At 41.3% G+C, this 20,187-nt stretch overlaps 1 protein-coding gene and 1 long non-coding RNA gene across 3 annotated transcripts in view; both read right to left on the reverse strand.

Annotated features, from left to right (window-relative positions):
• YY1 (YY1 transcription factor) overlaps positions 1–20,187 on the reverse strand; it is a gene marked incomplete at its 5' end in the record, with an annotated part of 30,062 nt that overhangs the window by 2,033 nt on the left and 7,842 nt on the right. The window contains 3 exons of the mRNA XM_005877893.2: positions 16–174; positions 1,846–1,906; positions 10,098–10,327. Of these exons, the coding sequence (XP_005877955.1) occupies positions 16–174; positions 1,846–1,906; positions 10,098–10,327 (450 nt within the window). The remainder of the gene's footprint in view (positions 1–15; positions 175–1,845; positions 1,907–10,097; positions 10,328–20,187) is intronic.
• LOC106728094 overlaps positions 14,972–20,187 on the reverse strand; it is a 7,905-nt gene continuing 2,689 nt past the window's right edge. Inside the window, exons 1-2 of one of the 2 annotated variants that reach the window (XR_001364342.1) lie at positions 16,787–16,872; positions 14,972–15,225 (exon numbers count right to left, since the gene is read on the reverse strand). This is a non-coding gene — a long non-coding RNA (uncharacterized LOC106728094). Of the gene's footprint in view, positions 15,226–16,786; positions 16,873–20,187 lie in introns of those variants that run through there. The other variant, XR_001364343.1, reaches the window with a different exon arrangement.

Genomic DNA, 20,187 nt, shown 5'->3' on the forward strand with positions numbered 1-20,187 from the left:
AGGCACTGGCTCTACCTGAAAGGGCTTCTCTCCAGTATGAACCAGTTGGTGCCGTTTTAGTTTTGAGCTCTCAACAAAAGCTTTGCCACACTCTGCACAGACGTGGACTCGGGGGCCGTGGGTGTGCAGATGCTTTCTCATGGCAGAGTTATCCCTGAACATCTTTGTGCAGCCCTTCAAACAGAGAGAGAAGCTTAGTGGTTCACACTGCAAAGTGCGCAAAGGGTCAACCACTGAACAGCCTTCACTGACACATTAGAACAAAACAACCCCAGCCCCATTTTAATTTTACTTAGTATTACAGCAGAAATATTAAAATATTTAAGACAAAAAACAGACAGCTGAAAAAGGCCTTATCATTTAATGTAAACCCTTGTTTTACAGATGAGGAAACTGAGGCTTAGAGATGTCTTTAAGTAGACTTGCCCAAGGTCACACTACTAGTAGCCGAGATGGGAGTAGAACCCAACACCCTGGCTTCCAGCTATACCACCGCTGCCTCACCCAACTCCGTCCCCCACATGAAGTAACAGAAGCCCTGAGAAATAAATGGAGTTAAAATGACGGCAGTCCACCACTACCTTTGGTGGGCCCCATATTCTGTGCTGCAAGAATGGGCTGTCATTCTCCATCGCCTACTGTTCCCTCTTCTCTCTTTGCCTCTTTCCCCTTCTTGACAGAGAAAGAAGCAAGAGGGTCTCCAAGGAATGGCAACTACAGAAGAAATTTATTTTGTGAGACACTAGGAAAAGAAGCAGGCAAACTGATACGAGAGCGGGGGCGGCAGATGGGAGGGTGGCGCTCAGAGAAGCATGTCCTGCCCAATTTCTTCTGCAGTTGTTGCCCAGTGATGGAGTGGGTGGGGGAAATGACAGACAGCACAACAGAGGACAGCACAAGCCAACCAGTGGACAGCTTCACAGGCAGAAGGGCGGGCAGGAAAAGCCACAGTTTTTTCACCTTGACCCCTAGGTTGAATTTCCATTTAGAAAATGGGATTTTAAAGAAGTAGACAGAGAAGCTAGAGAGATGGCAGGCACTCAAAGGCAGAACTGTTTTCAAATGCTTTGTCAGTATTTTGGCCCCAGTGAATCACTTTACATTTCTAACTCTCCACACGAAGAGCATTAAAAAGAACATGTGAGTTGCACAGTCATTAGAGGTGACACCTCAAAGCTAAATTTGTCCTCCAATCCTTCATTTTAAAAAATCATTTATTCCATTCAAAAATTCTGCCCTTTGTTTTTCTGCACCTGTGTAATTTTCTGTTCGTTTTACATCCAACTAAGTTTGAAACTGACCCAAGCCAATACCTCAAAGTATCTTTTTGGGCTATCATTTTATTTTAAAGACTAAATCACATTTGAAAACAATTATGTACCTCTTTAGTAACACACAATAGAGTAAATTAAGAAAACTGTGAAGAAAATGATGAAGTCTTATTAAGCTTACTTTAGCAACATTCAAAATAATCCCCAAATTCCTATAACACACCTACAGTCCCAATAAAGTCCATGGGTGAGCACACAACCCAATGTCTAAAACTGACTTGTTAATGACCCAAAAAGAAATAAAATCCTAACATATATTCAATATATAGTAATAATAAAAAACACTGGTGCCCTATAGTAACCCCATTTTAATAGTATTTAAATTTAAGTGGCCTTTACTGAACAAAACTTACATTACAAAATATAGTCTCTTGAATTTAGACATCAAAGATTATATAGCTCCTCACTTAATCTCAAAAAATATGAAAACAGAAATAAAAAGTACAAATTTCTTATAATCTCTCTAAAACTTCATTAACAGTCTAATGAACACTTTTCCCCTAGCATTACTTACTTTATGAGGGCAAGCTATTGTTCTTGGAGCATCATCTTCTTTAATTTTTCTTGGCTTCATTCTTACCAAAAGAAAAAAAGAGAGAGAGAGAGAGAGATTTGTAGGAGTGGGTAGACTCGACTGGCATAAATCATATAGTCCCTAACATGTTTTCCTTACAGGTCCAAAAGCTAAGATTACAATATGCTTCCGTGAAGGGGAGGGATGAGACAACTCACATTCGGAATACCTATGCGTGTGAAGCTCTTCCCACTGGCCAGAAAAGAATGCGGATGTTCAGAAAGACTGGGTTGCTGCCTAGGGTCGCAATGCTAATGAGCTGGTGGGGCAGTTTAGGATGGCCATGCTGTGATCTGTGTGACTCAAATATCTGCTCCTTCCACGGAACTCTTTAAAAAGATACAAAAGATCAGCAGCCCAGATAAACAGGAAATCAGGAGTGAAACAATGCACCCAAGAGCAGTTGCTGTGATAATAAGGATGCCTTATACCCAGAGAAACAGATATGGGAGGCTCTTAAAAACATATACACCCCCCCCCCCCCCCCCCGCCCGGTTTGGCTCAGTGGATAGAGCGTCGGCCTGTGGACTGAGGGGTCCCAGGTTCGATTCCGGTCAGGGGCATGTGCCTTGGTTGCGGGCACAATCCCAGTGGGGGGTGTGCAGGAGGCGGCTGATGGATGTTTCTCTCTCATCGATGTTTCTGGCTCTCTATCCCTCTCCCTCCCTCTCTGTAAAAATCGGTAAAAATACATTAAAAAAAAAAAAACAAAACCCAAAAGACAAAAAAACAAACACATATCCCAGCCCCAGCCTGTGTGGCTCAGTGGTTGGGCATTTATGAACCAGGAGATCATGGTTTGATTCCCGGTCAGGACACATGCCCAGGTTGTGTGGTGCGTGCAGAAGGCAGCCAATCAATGATTCTCTCTCATCACAGATGTTTCTCTCTCCCTCTCCCTCTAAAATACAAATACTAAAAAATATAGTATTTGTGTTCCTAACACAAATATACACAAATACTAAAAAAAGGGAGGGGATCCACTCATATTGACAGAAATGACCTTTTAGATCACACATGGGTGTAATAGCTCTGGAAGGGAACCTAACTGCTGTAACTGTAGTGTTGGCTGCTTTAGGAGCCCCCGAGGGACTGGTGGACAGGTGGGAACACCCATATCTCTTCATCCTGCTTAATTTTTAGCACACTATTGGTTTTTAAAAAAATAAGAGCATTTCTTTAAAAGGACAGAGATGCCTGGCCCTGCTTGCAAGGGAGGGAGTGCAATGAGAGTACTGATCCCGTGGGCAGCCAGATTGAGCCCTGCATGGAATTCCTATCCAGAGAGCTTGCTGAGTGGGTAACTTACCTACCTGCTATTTCCACTGAACCAACACTTGGTCTTTTGTCAAAACTTTCTCTCCAAATATTCCCTACAGATCTGTGTGTGGTGGAGGGGTGAGAAATTAAGAGTTCCTAGAAAAAAGATGTAAATCTCTGGAACAGGTGTTCTTTCTGTCCCTATTTTTGCCATCTCACGTTCCTCCAGGAGGATACATATTTAATGAACAACTAAGTCAATGATTCCTCACCAAGAGCCAATTGACCACCACCTTTTTATTAGAGTTTTGCTGTCATCTTTGTAATTGCAAAGGCCCTAACAACATCCATATTCACCCTTCATCTGGGATAAGGACTAGCTCCTTACTTTATAAAGACTAACTCAGGAATCACCTAAACTTTCCATGCCGTGGAGGAGCAGAGGTGAAACAATTTATCTGGCAGCTATAACTTATCTCTAAGGCATTTGTTCAAGACTGTACAAATTTCCTATTTTACATGACATTTTCAGTCTAATATCCTCCCCCTACCCCAACCTTGTAGGCACTGGGCCTTTCTTGTACTTAAGAGAATTACAACATCAATTAGCAAATATTTTCTAAGTGCCTGTTGTGTACAAGGGCTCTGAACTAGCCTTTGTTATTTTAAATACCACTCAATCCTAGAGTTTGGTTGGGTTTGAGTTCACAAAACTAAATAGGACAAAAATTTGATGCCACTGCGCCACCTGGAGGTTATATCAAAGTTTGAAAAACTACAGTAATTTATATGAAAGGGTTCTACTCCAAATATCAATTAAAAAGACTAAATAAGGCCCTAGCTGGTTTGGCTCAGTTGACAGAGTGTCAGTTGGTGGACTGAAGAGTCCCGGGTTTGATTCCAGTCAAAGGCACATGCCTGGATTGCAGGCTCGATCCTCAGTAGGGGGTGTGCAGGAGGCAGCCAATCAATGATTCTCTCTGATCCTTCATGTTTCTATCTCTATCTCTCCCTCTTCTTTCCTCTCTGAATAAAAAATATATATATATAAAAAAAAGAGTATATCAAGAACCAAGCTCAGTCTTCCCAAGTATGAATGTTTTTACCTTTGATGACCCCACTAACGTGTTCTAGGTCTGGACTCTAGAGATAGCTACACAACTGTTAGTGCATAAATTCATTAAATGGTCCTCACCCTAAAGAGGGTCAATTTTACTGCCTGCAAATTCTCTCAATACATCATTTTTAAAAAAAATGCCCATTGGAATGACAAAGAAGTCCTACAGACAACCTTTTCCCTGACCCACCCATCTCGGGGTCTGAATGTGGCAGCAGTGGAGGTCCCTGTACCAGGAGGGCAAGTGTGGCTCAGCTGAGTTTCCACACCCCATACATTTTCTTAGATTATTCCTAGGAACTGCATTTTTAAAAACATGATAAACTTTAAATATACACAAAAGTAAAGAGAATGGTGCCGTGTACCATTTACTCAACTCTTTGAATTTTTAAAAATGCTATTTATTGAGTGTTCTTTTTCCTTAAATGTCATTTTCAAAATGTGTGCAAGTTTAAAATGCATTTGGACAAAAAGGAAGTGGGAGGTGTTTAATTGCAGCCACTCTTAAGCTGCTTGGCAAATCACCCTGCTTCACTCAGAGCAGCGAATGAGGCAGTAGATGCTGGTACCTTTTACACTCTATTCCAATGCAAACACTGGGAAAAGGTCATTTCCCAAAGAAGTATACTTAGACTGAAAGAGTTTTGTTTTGTGAATAAAGACTAAAATCTTCACAGCACCAATTTATATATAACTTGCAAACAAAAATATATATATTCTATATTTGAAATCCAAAAATTATAAAAAAGACTAAAATCACATATTACCATTTTGAATATCTTCTTGACTTGCCCAAAGTAGTCAGAAGTAGCCAAGACTGGAGTTTTCATGGACTGTGATACTTTACAAAGATCTTTTGATCCAAAGACAACAATGACAACACCAAAGGCACTACAAATGAGACGGAATGGGATGTGCGACTTGATGCTGACTTCTACTAGTTTCACGACCTTGAGCAAATTACTTAACTTCTCAGCCTCAGTTTCTTACTCTGTAAAAAGGTATAATGCTGCCTACTTTAGAGCTGTGAAGGTTAAAAGTTGCACATTAAACTCTTGGGAAATGATAGCTGTGTGTTAAATGGATCTAGCTAAAAATGAGTTAATTCCTTAAATATAAATATAAATATATATATGCCAGTAATACTTAATAACCCAGGTCTGGTGCTCCACTGAACCACCCTTTCAACTAAAGGACTGTGAGACTGGAGAAAAAGGCCTCCTCAACGTGTTAGAAATTATATAAGGAGCCAGGTGTCAACAAGAGATGTTTCCCGTTCAATTAACATGGAGAACCCGCTCCCTATGACATGACTGGTTTCATGCTGTCTGATTCTGCATCTGTGGAAGGAAGATATGGTAAAGATTGGACTCCAGGACCAGAAACTGTAGGAATTTCCTGGTACGATTTCCTGCAGGGCATTGAGTAAACCAGAAGTTTCAGTCAAGTTAAATCTGCAATGTCCCCAAGCTGAGATTACATTTCTGAAGCAATGATTCTTGAATAAAAATAAGCCTCTTGCCTGCAAAAGAAGCTTACTTGACTTCAGACTGGAACCACCAATTGTGCTGACAGGACAGAGGTTTCTGTGTATACAGCTAGCGTTTGCAAGCATGGTAAAGAACTATACAAGGAATAATGCTGCCTTAGACAAGTGAGACAACATTTGTTAAATGAATTATCTCCTAAATAACAGTGCATATTCATGTGATGATACTGAAGAGATTTAAGGTACTTTCAGCTCCATGATCACATTCATGTTAATCCTGTGATTAAAGTCTCAGGGTGGGAAAAGAACAACAAAATAACCAACCTGGGACTAACTTAAGCACTCTTTATTCTGATCTTTCTAGACCAAAAGTTTCCAAAGGGCTAACTTTAGTTAATGAAAAATGCACAAAAGTTGTCCATTTAATCAGGAAATAGAATTTGCCAGGTCCCACCCACTGACCCTTTTGGAAGTATTTACTAAAAAGACATTTCAGGAAATAAGTGACCCATAGCCCCACCTCTCAAATACCATGACTTCCAAGTGTAAGTCATTATTTGTACTTGCCCACACACTAGCTGACTTACTAAGCAGTCTAGGGTCAGTGCAGCAGGAGCCTGAAACATCCTGTGGTCTGTTGCAAGTCCAGTGCAGAATCCCTGCACCCAGTATATGAAGGAGAGAAACGAGCAGCTAACACACCTCCTTAAGCCATCAGCCAAATTACAAGAGGAAGTGGATGAAGAGTGGAGGCCAGTAAAACAAGTTCTGTGGATCTTTAAAAGCAAACAAGATGTGGTCTGGCCCCAACAGTTTGAAATTTGGTGCCTTCAGCTTTCAGAGTCTCAGTCACCAATTCTGGGGACTCTGGGAAATCCCATTCAGCTGTTGTCACTCACATTCTCAAAATAGGGCATTCCAGGCTCAATATTTCTCACCACCACTACTGTCCAATTAGAGATTTGTTCCGTTTTACATGATCTTTTCAAGATACCATGGGAAATGGGGGTGAGAATGAGCCCAACCTTATACACTTCATATAAATTGTCAAGGTGAAGCAAGATCTCATTATTCTGTTGTATATAAATGAAATCTTTAGCAGGTTGGCCATAACAGAAATAAACCCATGCTATATTCAGGTGATCATGTAAACACTACTTACTACAGAATTTAACTCTGTGCCAGGATCACACTGCTTGCTCTAGAAGTCCAAAGGAGTAGCTTCAGTCCCACAAGAACCTTCTCCTACAGTCAGTCAAATGAGCTCTCTTCAAATACTGTCAGTAGTATGCCCCATTTTTATGCCATTGCTTTCCCTCATCCTGCCCCCTTTTCAGGGAGTTTCTGATTTATCTTTTCATTTTTAGAAAACTCCCATACCACCAAAATCTTCTAACTTCTTACTCATTCTGTCCACTACTGAATGAGATCGACTTTTCTTATAGCAATTCTCACAACCCACAGACTTCCTGTACTAAACTGCCTCTTGCAAAGCTGTCTTCTTGGTTTTCTTTTCACTGTATTCTTTAGGAAGTCTTCCTTTTGATGTTCACTCTCATTTTACTAGAATAGATCCTCAAGTAACCTCCTCGGAAAGCATGCATGCTACATAAAACAAATCTTGTATTGATCGATAGCTTTGCTGGATCAAGAATTCTACGTTTATAATTTTTCCTCAGAAACCTCAAAACACTGCTCCACTGTCAGATAATTTCTTGTTATCTATTGCTGTTTAAGAAGTCTCAATCATTCTTTTGTAGATGAGCTATCTTTTCTCCCTCAACGTTTTTAGATTCTTTATCCTTAGTGTTTTGAAATTTCATAAATGGTACCTTTAAGATATCTGGTACCTGGGTCCTCAGAAGGAAGGTCTTTGGGAGCCCTGATACAGAGGCAAACCACTTGGGGAAACAGAGGCTTCTATTCCACAACAGTGACACATCCCTCCTGGGTTTAGGGCTGAAAGACCCTGGGTTTTCTGTTCAGAGAACCAGGGGCCAGCTTCCAGATCAGCTGCTCTGATTCTCCCGGAAGGTGAGCTGTGCCAAGGGTTGTCCACTGCTCGCTACCCACAGGTACTCTTTCTGCAACACTCCCTGCTCCTTCAAGAGGTCACATCACAATGGACATTTTAGTGCTGCACTCCTTCCTCCTTCGGCCCCCTGCAGACTCCTGGCTCTCTCCATGCTGTGCTCACCTACCCGAGTCTCCTCCTCCTCACCTGCAAGATCCTCTGGTCCTTCCCTGGTTCCTCTTACTCTCTGAATACCAGGGCTTTCCCAGGACTCCCTGCAGAGTCTTTTCCCTCCAAAACCTCTCCCTCAGAGAGCTGACTTACCTAACACTTCCAGGCTTTCAGCTACTCCTCATCAGCCCCAATTTCCCAAAACCACCTCAAGTCCAGAATGGATGTTTCATTAGTACCTAAAACCAAACGCTGCCTACCCTGAATCCCAGACCAGCACCTTCTCCCCATTTCCCATCATCTAAGGAGAAAAGATTTAAAAAATTTTTTTTATTTGTTTTCTTTTTTATAGCGAGAGAAAGGGAGCGGGAAAGAGAAATATAGATGAGAAACATTGATTAGCTCCCTTCCGCACACCCCCTACCTGGGATCGAGCCCGTAATCCAGGCAAGTGCCCTGACCGGGTATTGTTGAACCATCAACCTCTCAATGCATGGAACAATGTTCAATCAACTAAGCCACACTGGCCAGGGCAAGGAGCAAAGCTTTTTATCTCCCTTCCCTCTATCTCGTGTCATGTTTACTCTTTCACAGCACCCTATCTCCCAGGCACACCTGACTGCTTACTGTTCTCTGATTATATACTGGATATGGAATGTGTGCACCATGATCATGCCAATCTAGCATGCATCCCACCACAGAAACCCCACCTACCCATCAAAGCTCAATGCTCTTAAGGCCCAAATCAAATGCCACTTGCCACAAAGCTTTCTTTGACCCCAGTGTCTCATTATCTCTAGCCCTGGGGTAGAGCCTATATCATATCTCACTAGATTCTGAGTACCATAAGGAAGAGGTCACTAACTTTAAGAACACATGGCAATATTAAAAATTGGCATGACATCTGCCCTAATCTCCCCCAAATTTCTAATCTCACTAATGACTATGTATCCTACAGATTCCATCTATATTTGTCCTGGGGTGGAGGGTGGCTAATATTTGACACAGGCCTGCATTTAAAATATGAATGGCAGTTTAACAGCTGGAACAATGTCATTAACATGAGTACTGAGCCTTAACTTTTTTGTTAAGCCATAACAAACTAGAAATAAATTAATGTGTATATTTTTCTCTATAACTAGTTTCACTGGACAGGTGAACAGTGTTGGAACCCTTGCTAAAACATAATGGAATTCTTAAACTCATTTATTAACATGTGGGGAAACTGAGGCTCCAAATGGCAAGAGGTCGCCCACCTTCTTTTTGGCAGGCCTGGAGGAGACACTGGGAGACTCCAGGGCCTCCAGCTCCTTCCTACTCCGCTCTGCTCTCGAGAGAAAGAAAAAAAGGTGCCCCACTCTGTCCTTAAGACAGTAGCATCACAGATTTCTTCCTGACCCAGCCCTTAAATTTCCTGGGTGAGTCCAGGCTCCATTCAGGCAGGGAAAAGAGGACGCTCTGCTCCAGAGTTTATTAGTTCATTTCATTTTACTTAAAAGTTTACATCTCTGTAAAAACTGCCCAACAAGACTGGAAAATAAATAATGTAAAAAGGGCAGAGGATTCTATAGGGAGCTCAGCCTGTTTCAGACAAAACAAACATCCAATGGATTCAGACCTTCCTTGCTGCTCACCTCTTCATAGTCATAGGGTCCCTGGCATGAATACCTGAACTCTTCCTGTCCCACCAGCTTACATTAACAAAATGATGGGAGTTTCCCTAGTGCCCCAGTGAATCATGAACGCATGAAATCCTCTCTTGTGGTCAGCTGTACAAAGTAGTACAGACCCAGGTCTCCTGCGGCTTAGCCCAGGACAACACACTGCACATGAAACTTACACGAGCAGGCCAGGGGATGGTATAAAGATATCCATTTCCAAACAAATTATGTCCAATTTATTTATTCACAAGCAATGTCATTTATGGAATTAAAGAGTATTTACTTCATCTTATTGTCTTCAAGGATCTAAAATGGTGCCACTCACATTAACAGTATAGTTACTATTAAAAATAAAACCAACTGCTTTTGTTTTCAAATGTTTCCCTAGAGCAAAAATACAAACCACCATTGTAACTTAGGCACACAAAAATACAGCTGGCAACACTCAAGTAAGATGAAAAGAAAGTTCTTCTAACTTACCTAGCAAATTCTGCCAGTTGTTTGGGATCGGAGAGGTCAATGCCAGGTATCCCTCCAGGAGGAAGTTTCTTTCCTGTCATGTACTCTGAATAGTCAGGAGGTGAGTTCTCGCCAATGATCTGTTCTTCAACCACCGTCTCATGGTCAATATCTTTTTTTTCATCTGAAGCACACCAAAAGATGATCTTAGCTAAGTAAAAATGTCTATGTGGGCAAATACATTTTAAAAACTATATAAAGTGTTTTCATTAGCAGCTTCTTAAATGGGAGATTTATAGCCACACCTCAATTTCTTAAGCACCCAGTCTTTTTTCCTTAATCTCTTAAAATCCCATTTTTTCTTGAAGGTCACCAAAATCTTCAATGCCAAACCCAGCGGGTCTGTCTCCGAATGCTCCTTCCCAGCCCACAGGGCGGTTCCCCAGCACCTGCTTCCCTGGATTCATCCACTTCTCTCTCTGGCTTATGTTCAGCTTCTTGCTTCTCCTTCCACCTCTCTCAGAGTTCTGCTTTTGGTCTACCACACACATTTCCTGTTAACCACCAACATTGCAACGTCTCACTTTATAGCCTTCACCTTAGGTAGACTCCTGCCTACCTCTCCAGCCTCCTCATTCTTCACTCTTCTCTCCTCACTCTGCTCAGCTCCACTGGCCTTTTAGTTCCTCAAATGCACCATGGCTCAGCGCCTTTCCTCTGCAACTCGCTCTTGACTTCGACTTATAACTATAGCTGTGTAATAGTTGTCGGCTCTTCCACCAGACTGCCAGCCCCTCCAGGACAGGGGTGCTGGTCAGTCCTGACCCCATGTATCTGCAGAGCCTTGTTCAAAGTCTGCACGACTGGCCCTCAATGAGCACCTGGCTTGAAGAATGTAGGACATCTCTAACTCATGTGTTACCATCATCTCAAATCCAATAGGGTAAAGGAATATTGATCCCCATAATTAATCTCCTGTATCACAGACATCAAATACTATTGATCATTTTGAAAAGGTCTTCTCTCCCTTTGTCCTACCACCATCAACTTAGTTATTACCTCAAGCCTGAAATGACTACTGAAGTTCTTAACTGAGCTTCACAATCATGTTCTGCTCTAGTGATGCTCCAAAGGATAAACTGATACAGAAAATGTAAGTGGATACACTTTCACTGGTGGTGCCTCAACAGAGGTATGAACTTCAGCCTGGCACTCTGGGTCCTATGCTGTCTGGTTTCATTTTAACACATCTAGGCTCACCCTCTATTTCTCTATGTCTCCTGTACACGTGCTCTCCATACTCCAACCAGCCATTTTCCCACAGGTTAATTCACAAGTGCCTGGCAAGATACTCCATAAGCACGAGTTCTCCCTCGCTCTAATTCCAGCCTACCTCTGAGCCTCCCATTCTTACTTTCAATTTCTGTATTTATTTATTGCTAATAACACTGCCAAAACACTAAAATCATGCTGTTCTGAGTTTTTATCAGCCTGCTCTCCTACACTGGAGGGAAAGCCCAGAGACCAAACCAGCCTTGTACAACTCTGGTGCCTAAAAGCAGAAAACAAGTGCTCCAAAAATACAATGTTAACTGAAAGCTTTGTTGTCCAACTCTTGCATTACCTTCCACCGGTGTTAAAACCCATGACTAAAAACCAAACCAAATTCTGCAATTAATGTCACTACCAAAAACAGCACATAGCTGTTTAGCACCCTGCTCTCTAACGCCAGACGTGAGGGAAAGATACAAGTAGAACAGGTAGAACATAGGTTCATTTGATTCAAGTTCAGTTCCCCTCAGCAATGGAAAACACAGAATACAACTGCTTTAAACTTTTAGCGCCTCTCTTTGCCCATCACTCTCCATTTCAGGAACTCTTGTTGGTCATTACAAGGAATTGCAGAACAGAACAGCAGCAGACATTTCACTGAATGTTTGTGTGTAGGCACTAGTTTAATCACACATACATCACCCTACGAAGTGGGAAAATTAGCAACTGCATTTTCCAGAGGAGAAGGATGAGGCACAGAAAAGTCAAGTCAGTAGCAAATGTGAGCTCATGAAGTCTAAGACCCGTGTGCTTAGCCATTACACTCAGCTGTCTCTTATTTGGAACTAGAAAGGACTGGATAGAACTGTGCACCTGAAACCTGGATAATTTTGTTAACCAGTGTCACCCCAATAAAATTAGTAAAAAGGAAAAATAAAATAAACCAGCTGGCACAATGCCTAGCAAAAACAAACCAAAAAACGAACTAGATAATATCTCCCGGGTTACCCATTGAGAGATGAAGAATATCCATCCAGGAATGAAGGGGCCTAAGAAAACAATGGCTGTGTGTATTAATAAGCAAGTTCAAGAAATGTAGTTATTGATCGTAAGTCACAAGGCTGGGGCTCTGCACTGTGACCAGATTCTTTCATTCCTCTTCTCAGGGCCGAGGCAATTCACCTCCAATTTCTCCAACTTACACAACTGCTACTATGCATCAACTTTCAAGTGGCACAGAAACATATTGGTGGGTAGGGAAGCTATTTTCCTTCAGTGATGTTTTATATTTCTGATATTAGAATGATACCAAGACTCAGAAACACTGCTGCTCTGAGCAAGCTACTGATGAGAGCACATCTCAAGTATGCTGGGGCAGAAAAAGACTGACCTCCTGGCATAAAGAAGTCACAGGCTAAATCACTCACTGTATTAGTTCAAACCATGACTAAGGGCCTCCTATGTGCCTGGCACTGTTCCATTTCTGGCTGTTCAGGAATAAAAGCCAGAAACAAAACAGTTTCTGCCCTCTGTTCTCAAGATCAAGGTGCCAGCCAATTCGGTGCTCAGAAAAGCTCTTCTTCCTGGTTTTATTTTTTTTTTAATATATTTTATTGATTTTTTACAGAGAGGAAGGGAGAGGGATAGAGAGTTAGAAACATCAATGAGAGAGAAACATCGATCAGCTGCCTCCTGCACACTCCCCACTGGGGATGTGCCCACAACCAAGGTACATGCCCTTGACTGGAATTGAACCTGGGACCCTTGAGCCCGCAGGCCGATGCTCTATCCACTGAGCCAAACCGGTCAGGGCTTCTTCCTGGTTTTTAGACAAATGCCTTCTTGCCGTGTCCTCACATACCCAGAATTCCTGTCTCTTCCTATAAGGGCACTAATCCCATTTACCAGGGCTCTATCCTCATAATTTAATTAGTTCCCAAAGGCCCTACCCCTAGGGATTAGGGCTTCAGTATCTGACTTTTGGAGTGACACAAACGGAAGTCAAATGAGAAAATACTTAAGGCTCAGTTCTTAGTTTTAATATTCAAGATGAAGCATGGGGGTGGGGGTGAATTAGAATACAGCCCTGGCCTGGTGACTGGGTTGGTTACAGTGTTGTCAGGATATACCAAGGTTGTGGATTCAATCCCCATTGGGCACACACACAAGTCAACCAATGAATGCATAAGTGGTGAAACAACAAATCGATGTATCTCTCTCTAAAGTCAATAATTTTTTTTTAATGAACAAAATAAACCCAGAGCAGAGGCTGGCAAGATTTTACAACCTCCAGTAACAGCCTGTGGGTCAAGCTCGGCCTGTCCCACGCCCCTCATTTTGTTTCCTTTTTATCCTCTTTTTTAAAATTTTGGTAAAAGATATGAACATAATATTTAACTCTCTGTAAATGTGCAATTCAGTGGCATTAAGTACATTCATAATGTTGTGTAACTATCACCACTATCTATACCCATCACTTAATTGCCCCAACAGAAACTTGGTACCCATTAAAAATAACCCCTCCAGCCCTAACCGGTTTGGCTCAGTGGATAGAGCATCGGCCTGCAGACCGAAGGGTCCCAGGTTCGATTCCGGTCAAGGGCATGTACCTTGGTTGCTGGCACATCCCCAGTAGGGGGTGTGCAGGAGGTAGCTGATCGGTGTTTCTCTCATCGATGTTTCTAATTCTTTCTAATTCTCTATTCCCTCGCCCTTCTTCTCTGTAAAAAATCAATAAAATATATTAAAAAAAAAAATAACCCCTCCTTCTCCAGCCTCAGGTAAGCTCTATTCTATTTTGTTTCTATGAATTGACCTATTCTAAGTATCTTTTATAAGTGGATCCATACAGTACTTATCCTTCTGTGCCTGGCTCATGTCACTGAGCATGTTTTCAAGATTTATCCATGTTGTAACATGTATCAAAATTTCATTCTTTTTCATGCTTGCATAATATACCTGTATGGGCATACCACATTTCGCTTATTCATTCATCTATTGATGGACACTTAGGTTATTTCCATCTTTTAGCTACCGTGAATAACAGAATGATGGTGTACAAATACACTTTCTATTTTTATAAATAAAATTTGATTGGAACAGCCATACTGATTTGTTTACATACCTCCTATGGCTGTTTTCCTGCTACAATCACACATGGAGTTGATTAGCTGCAACAAAGATTGCAGGATTTTCAAATCCTAAAATATCACTATCTAACAATTTTACAGAAAACGTTTGCTGACCTTCGGTCTATTTTTTTAAAATATATTTTTATTGATTTTTTTACAGAGAGGAAGGGAGAGGGATAGAGAGTTAGAAACATCAATGAGAGAGAAACATCAATCAGCTGCCTCCTGCACACCCCCCTACTGGGGATGTGCCCACAACCAAGGTACATGCCCTTGACGGGATTTGAACCTGGGACCCTTTAGTCCCCAGGCTGATGCTCCATCCACTGAGCCAAACCAGTTAGGGCGACCTTTGGTCTATTTAATGAGATTTCACTTAGGAGAAAATGGAATTAAACCACAGCGGCAGGCCTACTATTTAAAAAAAAGAAACAGTTTTTGATGGGGAGATTACTAAACAATGGGGTTTACTACCAAAAAGGACAACGTCTGTCAAGTCTTTAAAAACAGATTGGAGTGAAGTTTTATTTTGGAGGAGGAATAAATATGACTGGGCAATGACTCGATGCCTGGGGGTAGGATAAGAATGTTGAGTTTCTTGTTTCCATTTCTTAGAGGATGGTGTATCATCAGCTGATATGGAGGACAATGGGGGAAGAGAGACTGCGCAGGAGCAGGTCTGGAGTTCCACTGAGATCTGTGTGACATCCAGTGGACAGACCTCAAGGAGGTACTTGGAGATGCAACTGTGGGGGAGAAGAAATCTAGGTTGGAGAAATATATGGGAATCAATGGTATACAGACTGTATTTAAAGCCACCAAAATATAGAATATTATCTATTGAAAAATATATTGACAAAGAGAGAACTCAGAACCAAAATCCAGATAATTCCAATGTTGAGAATGAGGAAGACTCTGCAAAGGAGACTGAAGAGATATGTCCAGATGTAGGGAGAAAACTAGCTTTGTCTACTGAGACTTTTACTCAGTGACACACCAAGTGCCAGTGGTTCACAGTGAAGGCAGTCTCTCCCAAGTACACACAGTAAGAGCATGGTCTGTGCATAATTTAAAAACTGATTAGAAGTCAGTCTGCTTTTGATTATCACCATACGCATGCATTTCTAAATGTCAGTGATATAATATTCTTGCCTTAAAAAAATCTTGTTGGTCTAAGTTCTAAATAATTGCTGTGGTTACTGTACACTTTCATGTTTTTTACTTATTACTTAATAAGCAGTGTATTAATTACCTGGAAGTAAATTTGGAAAACTTGAAGACTGATGCATAGAAATTGTAAAGAGGGTTGTTAACTCTTCAATAACAAAATGCAAGGAAATAAACTATTTACATAGAAAAAAAAAATTCACATTCTGAAGAAGAGAAATTGCCAGAGAAATGACAAAAGATGCTGGGTTCTTTGGCCAGGAGAAATCAAAGACAATGTTTGTCTCATTTTCAGCAAGAGAGGGGCACATTTTAAAATAACAGATCAAATAATGGCAGTGTTTGTTATTACTTGGCCATTTTATTTGATTTTTGCGAAAGAAAATCTTCAGAAATCTTTGCCAAATAGAAATTTATGATGCTCTAAAACATAAATTAATATTTTATTAAATTTACAGACTATATGTTCAAAAAATATAGTAGTGAAAAGTTACTCATTTTTCTTTTTTTTAAAACAATTTTATTGTAAAATGTTTTACAGTTATAATATGCATTCAAATGAAGAAGACTTTCACTGTCTGCACTGGCCACATATCCATTTCTATGGAAATAGATTTGCCATATAGAGGGAAAAGAAGGTGTTAACTGATCCACTCTCAATGTCAAATGTTATGTACATTATTGAGCTGTACTTATTGGCAATGGGGTGATAGCAATACCCATCTAGGTAAAGCATGTTAATGAAGCAAAGTATCTAAATCTGCTTTAAAAAATTGTTGTATAGTTGATCATTAAACAACATAGGCTTGAACTGCACAGGTTCACTTGTATGCAGATTTTTTCAATAATACCTGTTATTGTTTTCTATCAGAGGTGGGGAGTACGTGGAATTTCAACTGTGCGGATGTGGCACCCATAACCTTTTCTTGTTCAAGGGTCAATTGTGTGTATACTAGGTATACATCCTCTCTGGAGTTTTCCTAGAGGGTGGACTTAGTTAACTATCCCTTCATTGTTTCAAGGAGACAGGGTCAATCCACATTAGAAGTTTCATTGCAGTGAGTTTCTATAACCAGTGTTAACTTAAATTTAAAATTGTGATTACCAGAACACAACTGGGCAAAGCAAATTAAAACCTACGTCACAATGCCTGGCTGGCGTAGTTCAATAGTTGAGCGTTGACCTATGAACCAGGAGGTTACAGTTCGATTCCCGGTCGGGGCATATGTCTGGATTGAGGGCTCAATCCCATGCAGGAGGCAGCTGATCAATGATTCTCTCTCATCATTGATGTTTCTACCTCTCTCTTCCTCTCTGAAAGCAATAAAAAAATATTTTTTTAAAAAAACCAATGTCACAATTCCTGTATGAAAAAAAGCTGAGAATGCAAGGCACTGCTTCATACGGATAGTAGGGTGGTGGGGGAAATTATATTGATAACTTCTCATCAAAATTGTGGATTGGTCATGTCACTAACCTCTGGTCAAACACAAATGACCTGCTACAATCAGACCAAAGTTTAGTTTAATGGCCTAAAATGGAACGTGGAAAAGCTAGCCAATGCCACCCATAAATGGGACACACATTTTTAATTATTTCAGAAATTAAATAATCAATTCATTCACATTTTAAAGATATTCTCTATTGCTTGCATATGAAACTATTCAAAGGGTAGAAAAGTTGTGTAAGTCCATTTCTCATATATACCTTTCCTTCTCTGTTAACAAAACTATAATCACTGAAAGTCTAGTTTGAGAGGCAAAGCAAAGAGACTCAAAATAATTTACAGCCCAAAAGGTATGATTAAGGAACTAAATGAAAAGACTGGGAGCATTCTACAGGTCTCCAGAGAAGAGGTTAAAAAGTGGAGTCTCACCCTAGCTGGTTTTGCTCAGAGGATAGAGCTTCGGCTGGCGGACTAAAGGGCCCCGAGTTCAATTCCAGTCAAGGGCATATGCCCAGGTTGCAGGCACGATCCCCAGTAGGGGGTGTGCAGGAGGCAGCCCATCAATGATTCTCTCTCATTGATTTTTTCTATCTCTCGCTCCCCCTCCCTTCCTCTCTGAAAGCAATAAAAATATATTGAAAATCTGAGACATATGTACTACTATTTGTAATACTTTAAACAAGGAAATAAAAAAATTTAAAAATACATATATTGAAAATCTGTACTAATAAAAGGGTAATATGCTAATTAGACCGGGTTGACCAGACACCTTCCAGACATCCAACTTCTTTCTGGACAAAGCTGGAGCTGAGGTGGTGGGAGCCGAGGCAGAGGCAGTTAGAGGTGATCAGGCCAGCAGGGGAGCAGTTAGGGGGGCGGCCAGGCCAGCAGAGTTAGCGGGCATCCAGGCCGGGAGGGGGGCAGTTAGGGGACCACCAAGCTGGCAGGGGACCAGTTAGGTGGCGACCAGGCTGGCAAGCAGAGGCAGTTAGGGGTAATCAGGCAGGCAGGTAGGGTGGTTTGGGGTGATCAAGCAGGCCGGCAGAGGGGCAGTTAGGGGGTGGGCCAGTTAAGGTGCGGCCAGGCCGGCAGGGGAGCAGTTAGGGGGTGACCAGGCCAGCAAGCAGGGACAGTTAGGGGCGATCAGGCAGGCAGGCAGGCGAGTGGTTAGGAGCCAGCAGTCCTGGATTGCGAGAGGGATGTCCCAGATTGGAGAGGGTGCAGGCCGGGCTGAGGGACACCCCCCCCCGCGCACAAAAATATAAAAGATAAATAAGGACTGTTTCTGAGCCATTTAAAAAGTGCAGTCTCACCTGCCCTCCATGCTCCAACTAAACTGGTTTTGTGTGATTCAATGTCTGATACAAGGTACATGATAGCCCTGGCAGGTGTGGTTCAGACAGTTTAGAGCTGCATCCTGTACAATGAAAGGTCACTGGTTTGATTCCAGTCAGGGCACATGCCAGAGTTGTTGGCTTGATCCCCGGTAGGGGATGTGCAGGAGGCAGTCGATAGATGTTATGCTCTCACATTAATGTTTCTCTCCATCTCCCTTCTTCTATCTCTAAAAAAATAAAAAAATATTTTTTAAAAAGATCTTTTTCCTTCAAGAGGCCTTTCCTTCCTATTCATGAACCTTGCTTGGTTTCCTTGGTAATGAATAAAGAGAATGGCACCTACCTTATAAGGTTAAGACAAGATAACACACTAATGCCAACCATTCTGTCTGGAATAGAGGAGCGTGCAAAAACTCCTTCAGTCCACTTTTCCCTCCCTCCTGGGTTTAAGGATACAGTAGGTACTATGCTTAATGGTTTTTAAAGAATGTAGTAAGCAAGTAAAAAACATAGAAAATTATAGACAATCTTCAGTTAGGTTACACTTTAAATCTTTTGGCCATTCTAAGTGTGTGAAATGTGACATTAGATTGGTGGGAATCTGTGCATTACTACCAGTCAGTGGTCCCCTTCAAATATAAAGCAGTTTATTTTAGAATTCAGTCTTAAGTAAAGCTTGATTTTCCTTATAATATTTTCCCATCTTGGAATCAGATAACGGTAGTAAGGTTTCCTTCTGTACCTCGATTGCCAGGAAGCTCATTAGGGTTGACCCTAATGCTTCCTTATTTATATTCCTTATTTTGTTTTTTTGTTAATCCTCACCCAAGAATATTTTTTCCATTGCTTTTTTAGAGAGAGTGGAAGGGAGAGAGAAGAACATCAACGAGATCGGTTGCCTCCTGCATGCGCACCACCTTTGACCTGGAATTGAACCCAAGACCCTTTGGTGCATAGGGTGATGCTCTAACCACTGAGCACTGACCAGGATGTTTCCTTTCTTCTGAACCTGATTTTCTATTTTTACCAATTCTCACAATTATTTACCTATTTATTTACTTACTTATTTATGGGTTAACTAGATTTTATTTCTCCACACCTTCCATTTTTAGTCCATTAACTTTGGTATGACCATTCTAGGTGACTTTTAGCAAAAATGACATTCCTTATTCACCACTACCACCTCCTTCACTTAAATGGGATAGAACTACATATTTGAGACTCACTGCTAAGCAATAGGCAAAAGTGAGCCATAGGCTGTTTCCACTTTCCCCCACTAATGAAGACCCTAAGTAGGGATAATATCATTTACTGAGTACCTGGTACCTGTTTTATGCCAGCAACTATCACATTCTTTAATTTAAGCAAAAACCTTTAAGATATTAACCCCATGTTTTTTTGGTTGAAGAAATCAAGCCTCAGAAATAACAAGTAATGTACCTAAGCACAGTAAGTCACAGATCTAGGATTGATTCTGAAGTCCATGCCTTTTCTAAAAAGAGAAGGCTTTTCCACCCCTCCTCATCGTCATTTCTTTCCCACCTCTGTTGTAATAGAGAAGTGTGGCATTTGGGTCTACAGGCTAGGATTCTGCCTTGTGCACTTCTGTGCACTCAGCTAGTTGCTGAGAATAGTCTGCGTCTAGTGCTGTTCTAAGGCTGCAGGGTTATAGCCCAGGGCTTACACCAGCCGTGGGCAAACTACGGCCCGCGGGATCCGGCCCGTTTGAAATGAATAAAACTAAAAAAAAAAAAAAG

This window comes from Myotis brandtii, unplaced genomic scaffold (assembly GCF_000412655.1).
Source record: "Myotis brandtii unplaced genomic scaffold, ASM41265v1 scaffold535, whole genome shotgun sequence".
Lineage (NCBI taxonomy): Eukaryota > Metazoa > Chordata > Mammalia > Chiroptera > Vespertilionidae > Myotis > Myotis brandtii.